General features: G+C 39.9%; 1 protein-coding gene across 12 annotated transcripts in view; it reads right to left on the minus strand.

Moving 5' to 3' along the window:
* Positions 1 to 5208: 5208 nt before the first annotated feature.
* The window catches only part of TDRD3 (tudor domain containing 3), a 169756-nt gene continuing 159752 nt past the window's right edge, over positions 5209 to 15212 (minus strand). For all 12 annotated transcript variants that reach the window (XR_012010013.1, XM_072782856.1, XM_072782853.1 and 9 more), the window contains one exon: positions 5209 to 12535. Coding sequence is in view for 9 of the 12 variants with exons in the window: in XM_072782856.1 (XP_072638957.1) it covers positions 12463 to 12535 (73 nt within the window). In the remaining 3 variants the exon portion in view is untranslated. The remainder of the gene's footprint in view (positions 12536 to 15212) is intronic.

The following is a 15212-nucleotide window of genomic DNA, read 5'->3' on the forward strand; positions in this document are numbered from 1 at the left end:
CATAGAAAGCCCTAAAGACTCCACCTCAAGATTGCTAGAACTCATACAGCAATTTGACAGTGTAGCAGGATACAAAATCAATGCCCAGAAATCAGTGGTATTTCTGTACACTAATAATGAGACTGAAGAAAGAGAAATTAAGGAGTCAATCCCCTTTACAATTGCACCCAAAAGCATAAGATACCTAGGAATAAACCTAACCAAAGAGGTAAAGGATCTCTACCCTAAAAACTATAGAACACTTCTGAAAGAAATTGAGGAAAACACAAAGAGATGGAAAAATATTCCATGCTCATGGATTGGCAGAATTAATATTGTGAAAATGTCTGTGCTACCCGGGGCAATTTACATGTTGAGTGCAATCCCCATCAAAATGCCATGGACTTTCTTCAGAAGTTGGAACAAATCATCTTAAGATTTGTGTGGAATCAGAAAAGACCCCGAATAGCCAGGGGAATATTGAAAAAGAAAACCAGAGCCAGGGGCATCACAATGCCAGATTTCAGGTTGTACTACAAAGCTGTGGTCATCAAGACAGTGTGGTACTGGCACAAAAACAGACACATAGATCAATGGAAGAATAGAGAACCCAGAAGTGGACCCTCAACTCTATGGTCAACTAGTATTCGACAAAGCAGGAAAGACTATCCACTGGAAAAAGGACAGTGTCTTCAACAAATGGTGCTGGGAAAATTGGACAGCCATGTGCAGAAGAATGAAACTGGACCATTCTCTTACACCACACACAAAGATTAACTAAAAATGGATGAAAGATCTAAATGTGAGACAAGATTCCATCAAAATCCTAGAGAAGAACACAGGCAACACCCTTTTTGAACTCGGCCACAGTAACTTCTTGCAAGATACATCCAAGAAGGCAAAAGAAACAAAAGCAAAAATGAACTATTGGGACTTCATCAAGATAAGAAGCTTTTGCACAGCAAAGGATACAGTCAACAAAACTAAAAGACAACCTACAGAATGGGAGAAGATATTTGCAAATGACGTATCAGATAAAGGGCTAGTTTCCAAGATCTATAAAGAACTTCTTAAACTCAACACCAAAGAAACAAACAATCCAATCATGAAATGGGCAAAAGACATGAAGAGAAATCTCACAGAGGAAGACATAGACATGGCCAACATGCACATGAGAAAATGCTCCGCATCACTTGCCATCAGGGAAATACAAATCTAAACCACCTTGAGATCCCACCTCACACCAGTGAGAATGGGGCAAATTAACAAGGCAGGAAACCACAAATGTTGGAGAGGATGCGGAGAAAAGGGAACCCTCTTACACTGTTGGTGGGAATGTGAACTGGTGCAGCCACTCTGGAAAACTGTGTGGAGGTTCCTCAAAGAGTTAAAAATAGAGCTACCCTATGACACAGCAATTGCTGCTGGGTATTTACCCCAAAGATACAGATGCAGTGAAACGCCGGGACACCTGCACCCCGATGTTTCTAGCAGCAATGTCCACAATAGCCAAACTGTGGAAGGAGCCTCGGTGTCCATCAAAAGATGAATGGATAAAGAAGCTGTGGTCTATGTATACAATGGAATATTCCTCAGCTATTAGAAATGACGAACCACCATTTGCTTCAATGTGGATGGACCTGGAGGGTATTAGGCTGAGTGAAGTAAGTCAATCAGAGAAGGACAAACACTATATGGTCTCATTCATTTGGGGAATATAAAAAATAGTGAAAGGGAATAAAGGGGAAAGGAGAGAAAATGAGTGAAAATATCAGTGAGGGAGACAGAACATGAGAGGCTCCTAACTCTGGGAAATGAACAAGGGGTAGTGGAAGGGGAGGTGGACGGGGGGGTTGAGGTGACTGGGCGATAGGCACTGAGGGGGGCACTTGGCGGGATGAGCACTGGGTGTTATTCTGTATGTTGGCAAATCGAACTCCAATAAAAAAATATACAAAAAAAAAAGTGCATGAGATTTTGCTTTCATTCAAGTTTGATGAGGACAACAGATCACTAGATACTTGCCATTTAAAAGATAGTTTAGTATGTACAGTTCCCCCAGAGTAGGGGGCAAACCACAGGAAAAAACTATAGATTTTTCTCTGCTCTGCAGTCAGAGAGCAAGGGGAATGATTGCTTATTGTGGTTTCTCAGGAAGGAATGGGCTGACCAGGTTTAGGAGAGTTTGAATAATTTCACTGGGGTGGGGGGCTTAGGGGCTGTCCTTAGTTGTCTGATGCCTGGTGCTGAGATTAGGACAGGCGGTTAGTGTCTCACAAGTAGAGGTGGGCTTTGGATTGGTTAGTTTGCATATGAGGGGGGATCAAGGCAGCAGTGCTGGCAATCAAAACATCAGATACGGAAACTAGAAAATGTGGTTAATACAGTAAGATTTGGCCTGGTGTTAGCAGACTTTTGGGATGGTACAAGAAAAGTGGCCTTTGCTGAGCACTGGATGTTGTCAAAAACCAACCAAATTTTTTGATTGGATGTTTATCTAGATGGTGGGATAAATGAGGTAGAACATTGAAGTGATAGCCAGAAAAAGGGGTTGGTCATTTTTGTGGTTTGGATAATATTCTTATTTTGGCTTTGTTTTTTTTTTTTTTTTTCTTATTTCTGTTGTTGAGTTTTGATATTCAGACATGATTATGGAGTGCTTTTCTTGTTTCTTGCTTCAGCATGGTCACAGCGATGTTTTCTGATGTCGGTATTCTGTGAAATTGTTTATGGGCAATGAGAGAGTTGAGGGCCGAGCCAGCCTGTCTCTCACAATAATCCTAGAAGGTAAGTACCGTTGAGCACTGGACAAAGCAGGAGTTAGGGGCACCAATCTCCACGTGTAGTCACAAATCCATATATATATGACCCTTTTGACCCCCACCCCAAAACTTAACTACTAAGAGGCCACTGTTGACCAGAAGCCTCACCAATAACATAAACGGTTGATTAACACATACTTTGTATATGTATTATATACACTAAGTATTCTTACAATAAAGTAAGCTAGACAAAGGAGAAATGTTATTAAGAAAATCATCAGGAAGAGAAATATGTTTACAGTATTGTACTGTGCTTGCTGAAAAAAAAATCTGCATGTAAATGGACCCATGCAGTTAAACTCATGTTGTTCAAGGGTCAACTACACTACTATTATATCTGTTTCCCAGTTGGGGAAATAGGCTTAGGGAGTTTAAGCTTATTTACCAAAGTCACAAAATCAATTTTGTTTCCAGCTACCTCATGATTCTACTTCCATCCTACTGTAAATACTGTGTAAACATTATTTTTGCTTGCCAAGTTCTTCCCTCTCTGAGACTATGTGCTGAAGATAGGGGGGAATGCAATACTAAGAGGAGTTTGCATCTGATAAACAATAAAAAAGATGTCCACTCAGGGCACCTGGGTGACTCAGTCAGTTAAGTGTCTGCCTTCAGCTCAGGACATGATCCCTGGGATTGAGCCCCTCATTGGGCTCCCTGCTCAGCAAGGAGCCTGCTTCTCCCTCTCCCTCTGCCATTCCCTCTACTTGTGCTCTCTGGCTCTCTCTCTCTCTCTGTCAAATAAATAAATAAATAAATAAATAAATAAATAAATAAATAATATATTTTTTTAATGTTCAGTCTTCTGAAAATGTGTTTAAATGAATTCATAAGTAATTCCATTGGTGTATTGTAGTGTGACTCTGATAATATAAGTCACCTTCTTTTATTGATGTCTTAAATCTAAGTAAAGAATCAGATTAAAAAAAAAAGAATCAGATTCAGGGCTTAAAGTTGAAACATTTGAACCCAGAAAAGCCTATCTCAGTAACTGGACATGACCTTCCTGAGTAGGAACCATTTGCCTGATGAATCTAAGAATTAAGTTCCAAGAAGTGATAAAAATGGAAGTTGGAAGGAACAATTCCTATTGGAATAAGCTGGTTTTATATAAGCAGCTTATCTACAGCATATGACACAATTTTATACTAAATTGATTAAATTAATTCATGGGAGAAATTATTTTAGGAGATAACTAAACTGTAATCTGGCCAGGCCAAGATGTTTCTATGTGTGTTGTCCATGAACAAGGACATAGCTGATGGGCTGAATTGCCTGGGCCTTCCTCCTCAGCAGGACAAAAAAAACAAAAACAAAACAAAAACCAAAAACCAAAAACAAAACAAAACAAAACATCTCAAAGCTTTTTTAAGGGATACAAAGAAAAATTCAGATGCAAGCGGTTGTATATATAAAGGGGATTATTGTTTTGTGCATACCGTGAAGACAGGGAAAAATTTCTGTGTCTCATCTCTAAATGAAATGCTTCATATAAAATGGTTATGAAAATCTTCAACCTTGTGATTATCATAGGTATCTGGATTCCTCTATTGAGTTTATGAGCGTTAGCGTGTTATAAATCCAAAGCAACAGGTTAAGACAAAATGTGCCAGTTATTTATTTCATGTACATAAACCTGAGCACAAAGAACAGAAGAGTCACAGTAAGTATGTAAATACGTCTCTAAAACCGTATTTATGTTAGCATGGAGACGTCCACACAGAGCTAGTGGGAAATCAGTGTGGGGGAAATTACTGCATGTTTGCCAAAAACCCCATGGAAAGCTTCGAAGAACCCTAAGTACTGTAAAAATGCCAGAGTTATTCATCTATGAGCTGTATTTTCCCAAGAGATCTAAAAGATTTATAAAATAAAAACAAGTACCTATTAAGTAGCAAATTAAGCCTCATGTACTAGAGCTACTTCTGTCAGCACTGGAAAACTGTAGAGTAAACACAAAGAACAAAACCTGAAAGGGTTCAGACAGGTAAATGTTTATCCAAATCCCTAGTCTTTTTAAAGAAATACTGGGGTTTCTGACAGATGAAAGTTTAACAACAGAAAATGTAGGCTCACATACATATTTATGAAACCTCAGGCCATAAGAAGAGTTAGTCTAAGCAGTAGTAAGTAACACAACAAAAATATCAACAATTATAACAACCTATCTGTCCTCTGAGAATCAAGAGTTTTATAAGTAACAGCAACAATTTAGAGAGTTTCTAAAGTGATCACAAAGAATTAATACTTTTACATTAAATATTTCTTAACAGAGACAATTATAACTGTCAACATATTGTTAGTACAACCCAGTGAAGAGTGAAAAGTTAGGAGTGTTTCACTGAATGTAGCCGTAACGTCCAGTATTATTTCAGTGAGTTAGGTAAGGAGCAAAAAAATATTCACATTGGGTTCACAACTGTTTTTATTGAGGTATAATTGGAATACAGAAAAGTGAACATAACTAGATTAATTTGATAAATTTTGACAAAAAATACATACTCGTGAAACCATCACCACAATCAAGAGAATGAACACATCCATTGCCCCAGAAAGCTTCTACATGCCCTTTGGTAATTCCTCCCTCCCCCTACTCCCCACTACTCCTCCCAGCCTCAGCGAACACTCATCCATCTGCTTTCTATCACTATGGATCACTTTGCATTTTCTATAGTTTTCTACAAATGTTATCATACAATATATTTGGTGTCCCATTCTCTTTCTCTCAGGAAGGGGAGAAGGATCTAGCCTCTTTCACTCAGCATAATTGTTTTGAAATTTATACATGTTGATGCTTTTTATTTCTTTTTATTGCTAAGCAGTATTTCATTTATGGATATACTACAATTGGTTAATGCCCTCACATGTTTGTTGGGGAGGAAAAATTTTCCTCTACCCTTCAAAATCCTTTTGAGTGGTCTAAGAATTAAACTGACATGAGATAGAGTAACATTTAGTCTTTTTCATTTTCCTATCCATAAATTGTCTCCCTTCCCTTTGAAATCCCAGACCCAAACCCACAGGCAGTCAAGCAATTGAGGCTTTTATGCTATCTAGAGCTAGGGGGACTGGGGTTTGGGTCCTTCCTGGAGCAGGTCCTCTAACTAAATTCTTTTAAACAGTTAGTGAGAAGGTCAAAGATTCTTCCTATCTTCTGTTTCTTAAAAATAATCAGCCTACAATAATCCACATGCCAAAGAAAACATTTTGGGATAACAAATTTTGTTCCCTTACATGTTAATAGACATCGGGTTGTTTCCAGTTTGGGGCTACTTTAAATACACTATGAACATTCATGTACAAGTCTAAGTATGAACATATGCCTTCATTAGCATGGGTAAATTACTAGGAGTAAAATGACTGGGTAATATAATAGATATTTTTTAAGAATCTGCCAAACTGTTACCCAAACAGTTGGTACCATTTTACATTCTTACCAGCGGTGTATGAGAGTTCGAGTTCCTCCACATCTTGGTCTAGTGAGACTTTTCAATTTTGGTCATATTTATATGTGTGTAGTAGTTAACTCATTATGATTTTAGTTTGCATTTCCTTGATGACTAATGATGTTGAGTATCTTTTCATGTGCTTACTTGTCATCTGTATATCTTCTTTGGTCAACTGTATGTTTGAGTCTTTGGCCCATTTTTTATTGGGTTGTTTTCTTACTGGGTTTTGAGAATTCTTTATTCATTCTATATAGAAGTCCTTTATTGGATATGTGATTTGAAAATATTTTTTTTCCAAGTCTGTGTCTTTTCTTTTCATTCTCTTAACAGAGTCTTTGAAACGCAGAAGTTCTTAATTTGATTAAGTACTGTTTATCAATTTGTTCTTTCATGGATCATGTATTTGGTGTTCTAGAGTTTACAATTCTGTCTAAATGCAAAGTCGTAAAGATTTCCTATATTTTCTCCCAGATGTTCTATAGTTTTAGGTCTATGAGCCATTTCTGTGATACTCTGCACTGCGTAATCTACCTACCTTGTCTTTCCTCAACTCCCTCCTCCATCTCTCAATTCACAGAGAATAGGTACTGCCTGGGTTTCCCCTCCCTACACTGTGGTCTTGAAACTTTCTCCAGGGAGCAATCTGGAACAATTGCAGGGCTCACCTGGTTGCTTTCCATCTGTCAAGACTCACTGTACCTTGTTGCCTTGTGTCCAACGTCTTGAGTTTCAGTGTCTCACATATTTTGTCTAGTTCTTTAAGCGTTTTAGCCTGGAAGGTAAATCCATCCTCAGTTTCTCTATCCTGACCAAAAGAAGGCCTCTAACTCTTGTACTTTAACAAAATTTAATGATAAATAGGCAAGAACTTGCCACTCAGAATATGTCACCACATCCCTCTAAGCTTTGTTCTTTTCCTATAAAACTCCAAAGAACTTAGCCTGTGATAATTATGGATATTTCTGCACTTCTCCAACTAATCAACATAAAAAAAAGTCCTGTCTGCCCCTTTTTGAGGGTATTTTTCCTAACTACAGCTGTTCTAAATTTATTATTAAAAACCAACCAATCAACCAACTCTACCCAGACCCCACAAGATGAGCAGTTAGTCTCTTAAAGCATTCTTGGAATTGAATTGTTATATTACTTCAGTTAAGGCCATTCTAATATGAAACAAAATATGATGTCATTATAGTTCTCTCAAGTTACAATGTTCACTACCCTGGATTATATAATGTGCACCTGACAGCACTAGCAAGCATTGTCTTGAGATTTTAACCTACATTATCAGTCTAACCATGGTCATAAACTTTGCTATCTGGAAAGAAGGCAGATGGAAAAATTAGCAAAGAAAAGAGAAAGGAGTTACCATGTGCCAGAATAATCCATCCAGTGCCGAGACCACCCTCAAACTCTCACCATAGGTGGTGATAATGCTAGGATTTCTACATCCTGGGTGGGGGCAGGAATTCTGCTTTATGCAGATGGCCTCCTCTCTTGGAGAATGAGAGCTGAAAGAGTCTGGTCTTTGTTTTCAGCTATTTCTCCAAGAGCTCTTTTGTTTATATAAAATCCTTATTTTGACTTCCCAGTTCCCCTTTGATCACTGTGTTCCTGGCACCCACTAGGCTTTGTCAAGGGAGACAGTTTCACCCTCTTGTGAGCAGGATCTCTAATATTTATTGTAAGCACCTTTTTAAGCCCCATATTCACCAGGTAGCAAAGCCAGCTTTTCTTGGGATTTCTGTAGCCCAGAGGGGTCCCAGGTCTTTTGCAGCAGGCACTGTGCTATTGGTGCGTTTCATGCCTGTGTTCTCAAAGGAGAGAAAATAAATGAGAGGAAAATAAATGTTCACCAAATGTGTCTCTTTATCAACCTTGTCATTCCTCAAATTTGGAAACAGTTATCAGTTAGCTGTGCTTCTAGCATGGGGGTCCAAATATCCCTTTCAGGGGCCTCTTTTACTGAAGCAGTTCATGGTGGCCCTGTTTTCTTTTAAGTAATGTGCCAGGCCCTCTGCCCACACTTGTTGGCAAACCTGACAAAAGGGGAACCTAGAGGATTGAGCTCGTGTGCATGAGCCACCAAGCCTGCACCCTGTGCCCTGCATTTCTCCTAGTGTTGGATCCTGTGGGTCCTGTGGGACCTCCTGCCTGCTGTCCTCCAGCCCTGAGCTTCCCCTCACCCCTCTGCTAGATGTTCCCTGGCAAGGAGCAACAGAGAGCCCTGGGTCAACTCAGCCTCAGTGAAGGCCTCTCTCAGCCATATGTGGAAACTATTCCTCTGGCTGAACACCCTCTCAACTGTACTTTCTCCTTCTCATGTATGTAAAGTATATGACACCAAACTCAACATTTTCCTGCTGTAGTTAAAACAACTGAGCTAAAAACAAAACAAAACAAAACAAAACAAAACCAACTGAGCTAGCCCCGTTCTCTTTCCTATTTCTATTAAACCATTTTTGATGTCTGTGGCCTTGTCTTTTTCTTTATGCAAACATACTGTCTAAATGAATTTTTTATCTGCAGCATTTCACCTCAGGAAGTATTCCTGGAATGCGAGATAGACCAAAATGGTAGACACTCTGGCACATTTTACTTTTGAAAAACTGCATAAAATAGCTACCCCCAAAAGGGACAAACGACGGGGCCTATGACAGGTTTCTCTAAGCTATGCACTGATACTCTAAGTTGCTCACACATAGGACAAGATCTTGTTAGGGTGAGTGCTAGTGACAGTGGGAACGCCTCTCCTAGCACTATCAGGCATTCTCCTCCTTTATTCTGTGTGGTTACTCCTTGCAGTCTGCTGAGCCACACACCAGGTTAGGGACGGTGTATTAGCGAGTCACAAAGAAAGGCCAACCATAGAAACACTAGAAAAAAAATATGAGGCTGGGGGTGTCACCCATATGGCCTCAGCCTGAAAAGTCAAGTAAATTACAAACTCTTTAATAGGACAGAGACAGCCTCCCCATAGTGTTAGTCCTCAAAAGCTCGAAGTGACTAATTAGGGAGAAAGGAAATGAAAGAGAGAGGGAGAAAGGAAGAAATAGGGAGATGATGGGAGGGAAAGAAAAGAAGATGAGAGGGGGCTCAAGGCCAAAATAAATGACAAAATTTCATGTTCTGCTTTAAAGAAGGCCTTAGAAATTTTCTTAAAGCCTACCGACTCCTTGTTTTCTTCATTTATTAGCTGATACTTGTTTCCACAGTATTTTAATAAGTGAAAAGGGCAAGGGTGGGGAAGACACAGTTAGCAGTACTGACCCAGCCCTCATGTCAGGTGTCAGGTCCAACTGGAGAAGTGCTAGAAGTCTAGAGGCAGCCTCAGGTGCTTCCCCAAACTTTGAAGACTTTTTTTTCCAGAAAATTAATACCCACAGGCCAGAGGGGGAAAACTATTTTAAAATTAAAAACATTAAAAAAATAATACAGAACATAAAATGTTAAAATTATAAATGAGTAATTTTTAGAAGTTTAACAAAAATAAAAGTCAATGAAAAACATTTAAGAGATGAAGTTTATAATAAAGAGAATGTGAAAAGGATGATATGCAGATAGCAAAGCAAACTGATGAAAGGGAGTTAGACCATGAGCACCATGAGACTGGAGATCATGTCGGTCTTGTGGACACGTGCCCAAGACACTGTCAGTACTCAGGAACTATTTGCTGAACAAATACAGAAACATTAATTTTTGAACTGACATTAAAACCATTTTTTTTCTTTGAAAGGAGGAAAAAAAGAATTGGAGCTAAGAATATGGATATAGAAAGTCAAAGGGAAAGGAGGGTTTGAGACAAGAGGGAGAACCAGAAGAAGGGAGAGGGAGGGTTAGCAGGGGGAGAGAAGCTTTGGGCCACAGAACTGGGAAGAAAAGCCAGAGCTGAACATCATCCTTTACCGTAATTATCAAACTGTAAGCACGCCTAAAGGGCTACTTAGCACGACAGAAATATATCCACAATGCAAACCAAACCAAAACCAAAACAATAAGGGGGGAAAGAGGGAAAAGGCAGTTCCCTAAGGTGGACTTCTAAGTGCCTCCCATGGGGGTACTTGTCCACTGTCTGCTCTAACACTTGCACTTTTGGGCCCCGGGTGAGTGATGTCACCTCTCTGAAGGAGCTACTTGAGCTGCAGAATGGAGATAGAAATGCGTTCCTCATAGAGTTGTGAAGATTACAAAAGGCAATGAACGAGAAGTGCTTGACCCAGTGCTGGTGCCTCGGGAAACCTCGCAAAGGGTAGTGATTATTTTATTATTACACACCCCATCCTCGCACCCAGGCCCGCAGTTGCCTTTAATAACACAAAGTTCCAGAGAAGCTTAGCTTTCGGGATAGCTGGCCCAGTGTATCTTGCTCTGTCAGAAATGGGCTCCTTCCCCTGGGTGCTCCAGCTGCCACCAGCAATCAGGAGGACAGCTCGCCTGGCCCACTTGCTGCCCAACTCGAACTTTTCTTGAGATCTTCAGGTCAAATCACAACTAGCACATATTATCAGTCAGAACTGTTCTTAGGGACTGTTGTGCTATCAGGTAACCAGCAGTCAGCACTGGTGCCATCCACTGAGTCTATTCTGGGTAACAGTGGGTATTGCTAGGTTTTGCTGTTTCCATCAGGTGAACAAGAAGCATGGAGAACCAGGACCTTCATCTGAGCTCTTCTGCTTCTTCCCTCATTGACCTATCAGCTGTCAAATTCATCAAAACTATGACGAGCCTTCCTCCGGTTCTCAACCCAGGAGACACGTTAGCTTACTTGGAGATCTTTTTAAAACCACCATGCCCAAGCCATCCCCTTCCTAGTTGATTATGTTGCACAGCAACGGTAAAGGACAAAAAACAAAATGTGAAAAACTCAACGCTGCTGGCCATGCATTTTCACCTGTATCCTTTCACTTGTTACGATGTAGAAACAATCAACTGTGGGTTAGTAAAGAAAATGTACAATTCACAGGTCCTGAGCGAGAGCCTGAAGCCCTCTCCTTCAAAGTATGACATTCTGTCAATTACTTTGGCCAGAAGGTTCTGTTCTCTTCTTCCTTCCTTCTTTCTTTCCTCCCTCTCCTTCCCTCTTATTCTTTCTTTTTAAACTGTTCTTCTGACTTCGCAGAACTAAGACTATGGGAAGACTGTCTTTGCCGTGTTACCCAAAGTTTGTAGTTCAGACATATTCCTTCTGTGTAATGGGCATCCTGGTCTCCCTCTCCTTTAGGCAAGTATCTGGGCTTGTAGACACATATCTTCTGCCTCAAAACATGCTTCCACCCCCACTGGTAATGTCGGGGCACTTGGGTCAGGCCTAAACTAATCAATCCACAGACCCTTGCTGAAGTCACTGGTTCGTAGGCAGAAAAGCAGCACAGACTGTGAGTAAACACGGCCTCAGGGGAAAGGCTTCTTTTCTCTTCTGAGTGCACTTCTAGAAGTGACCCCAAGCCCATCCCTGGACTCAACAGCTCTGGGAGTTGAAGCCGTCTCATGATCCCATGGGGCAGCTGATGCCAGAGACAGCAGAAATGAAAGATGCAAAGAATCAGGGTCTTTTGTGACAACTCTGAGTTACTGAATTAAATCAGCTGAAACCCACTGAGCTTCTGGTAGTTCAGTGAGCCAGTTAATTCCCGTTAGTGTTTTAAGCCGGTTTGAATTGGGTTTTCCATTATCAGCAACCAGATACATCTTGAAAGATCCATTGCAAATTTTAAAAGGAAGGGAATGCCTGGTTTTGGATTGGATTACACTTGAAAAAGCTAGCAGAATGCTAAAAACAGTATATTCAAACATTAAATATGTTTTCCTAACGTATTTAGCAGCTCTCACCTTACTAAGAACTGCTATCCAGTTGCAGGTTGTTTTTGCAGGAAACGTGGCCAGCTGTGTCAGTCAGTTTATTCTGTGATAATAGTGGTGGGGAGGACTTCAGTATCCTGGGACTGCTGTTCTATTCTATACTATGGGGTTAACACCAGACCAACAAGAAAGATACTGTTCAGCAAATAAAACATACAGTAAAACAATGTATATAACAGTGCATTGGTTTTATTGATGGCAGAAGAAAAAATTCTCTTTCACTGTTAAAAGGTACTTGCTTTACTTAACTTAGTTTTTTTTTTTTTTTCCCATTCTTCGCGTTAGCTGGATTTTTCTCCCCTCTAAAATCTGCTTTTCGATTCTCCAATAGTAATATTCATCACGGCTGCACCTTATTCCGGAGGGAAAGTAGGAAGTCTATCAACAGGTTTTGACCAGTCAATGGCTCCTTTCTTCACAAAGACTCTATTTAAAAGAGAAGAGGAAAGTGAGATTGAATCCTCAAATTGGCTTTTCTGTAGTCAAGATACACTTCTACTGAAACATATGTGAATGTAAGCATTTGTATAAATATTAATAGATCTCAAGTAGAATCAAGTGGATACTGCTAATTATAAACATAATTTCTATAAATCAATATATAAACAAAAAGCAAATCTTTTTTTTTTTATTTTTTTATTTTATTTTTTTTTTATTTATGATAGTCACAGAGAGAGAGAGAGAGAGAGAGAGAGGCAGAGACATAGGCAGAGGGAGAAGCAGGCTCCATGCACCGGGAGCCCGACGTGGGATTCGATCCCGGGTCTCCAGGATCGCGCCCTGGGCCAAAGGCAGGCGCCAAACCGCTGCGGCACCCAGGGATCCCTCTTTTTTTTTTTTTTTTTTAAAGCAAATCTTTCAAAGTAATTTGTCTTCTAGAAATTCTTAAGAGTACATCTCTATCATTGTGAGCCTCATTATTGCTGGCACGTCAACTTCAGGAATTTGAATTAACTACATGGTATTTAACACAGGATGACCTGGAAAAGCTGCAGTCTGCCAGTGGGCCGCTTCTCCCCATCCTACCTACCTCCATTTCCCCTTTGAACACTTTTGGGCCAGTTTAGTCTGCACGGTAATTTATGTGAGCCTATTACCTGCTCCTGTCTGCTCCCAACCTTTACTGGGCATCACTCTAGTTGAACCACCTTGAATGGTGACAATAGAAAGAGCTAAGAGAAGGGGGAGAGAAGCCTGTCTGCCATAGTTGTGTTCCAGCTGCATGCATGAACGAATGCTTGGGCAGGGACCAGCAGAGTGCCCTGGGCTGCATACAAACAGCTCATATGTCTTCAGAAGTAAATAGTCCCCTGCTAGGAAAATGAAGAGCTCTGGGTACTGTTATCCTCACATAATGCCTATCCTGCTGGCACCAGGGGGTTCTGCGACAGCTATCTTTATAGCAATCATTTCTCTGACCTTGATTTGAAAAGTTTTACAAAGGGACGCTCAACCAGATTGTTTAAAAAAAAAAAAAGACATTTAGAAAAGTATCTTTTCCTAGCTGAAAATGGTGTCAAAACCTGGATTTTAGAAATAAAGTCATGACATTTATATAGTAGTCTATGCGTGGCTCTTGGTTTCAAGGTTTCACATTGATATGTGAAATTGTGAAGATGGGTCTCTCGACAAATAAGAAACTAGAACGGAATATTCAAAGCGACTCAACATTTATTAAACTGCTTTCCCCGTTGAGTCTTAACTTTGGTGGCCCCAGGGGGCTTCATGCTGATGTGTCTTACAGAGTCTTCCCACACAGGCCTCCTACTTCTCTTTTCACAGCAGGACTCCTCAACTCGGCTACAGCAATACATTCTCAGTGTCCTTCCCTCCTGGGGCTGTAATCCACTCTATATACGGCAGCAATATAGCCTAAGCTTAATTTTGATCATATTACTCTTATTCAGAAGTTTATGGTCACCAAACACACCAAACTCTTAATGCAGCTAAAGCCGCACTCTTGTGTCACCACCAGTAACTATGTTAAACATCTACTGTTTGGGTTCACATACGCTACTGTTGCCACTGGAAGCTGCTTGCTATGAACTCGGCTTCTCCCCTTCTTTAAGTGTTCCTCGGCCTTTAGAATTTCCTCAGACATCTCTACCCTACCCTGACAATGAAGCTTCACATTGATTCCCAACGCCTGCCCCTACTAGTTGGGATCTGGTTCCCAGGACTCCAATCATGTCAGAAACCTCTTCAAATGCATGCAATTTGGGTCAGTTTCACTGATTAAAGAACTATGTATAATTCCTCTGTCCATAGCTACACATATTTTTGAGTTATCTGGGACAATTATGACAAGTGCAGGAACTAAAAGTTTGGAGTTTGGGCCCTCTCTCAAGTCTCATACTTGGGTCCTATTTCCCCACATTGCTCCCCAACACCTAGCTTGGACTCCCAGGTATCTCTTGCTTTTGCTAGTCACTGATGATATGCTTAGTACCAAGACCAAATAGAATCCAACTCCCTCTCCACTTCGGGTGACGTATGGAGGTGGTGGTGGGATAGAGGGCTTGTAAAGAAAACTTTTTAGGACAATCAAAGAATGTGTAAATTACACACCAAGAATTTATTTAAATATACTTATTTAATAAACACTGACTGAACAGGTACTATGTGTCATTCATCACCTAGCAAAGTACCCAAAATATTATTTAAAAAAAAGTATGACTATGAAATTACAGTTTTTAAGTGAGAATAGAAAGTGCCTTAAGTGTTTCTTACTATCTTGAATAATTTTAGATAACAAAACCTAAGAAAAATTTCAGCATATATTAGAATTCATACTTATATTTGCTGGAAGTCAAATGGCAGGCTACAATGGATATCTTCTTTTTTAACACTTGAATTAATGGAAACCAGGAATGAGGAAACAAAAAAATCTTTTCTCTCAAGAAGAAAATAACATTGGTTATTTTCTTGTGTGAAAGAATAAGAAGAGTAATTCTTCTTGTCTTGTGTGACAAGAATAAGAAGAGTAATTCTTATTACTGGTGAACCTCTCATTCAAAGGCAGTATATTAAAAAAAAGAATTCTACTTCATAATTTTTGATGTTTGAATAAAAATTAAAATTTTTTTTCAACCAAGAGCATATG

The sequence above is a fragment of the Canis lupus genome, chromosome 17 (genome assembly GCF_048164855.1).
Source record: "Canis lupus baileyi chromosome 17, mCanLup2.hap1, whole genome shotgun sequence".
In the NCBI taxonomy this organism is placed as follows: Eukaryota; Metazoa; Chordata; class Mammalia; order Carnivora; family Canidae; genus Canis; species Canis lupus.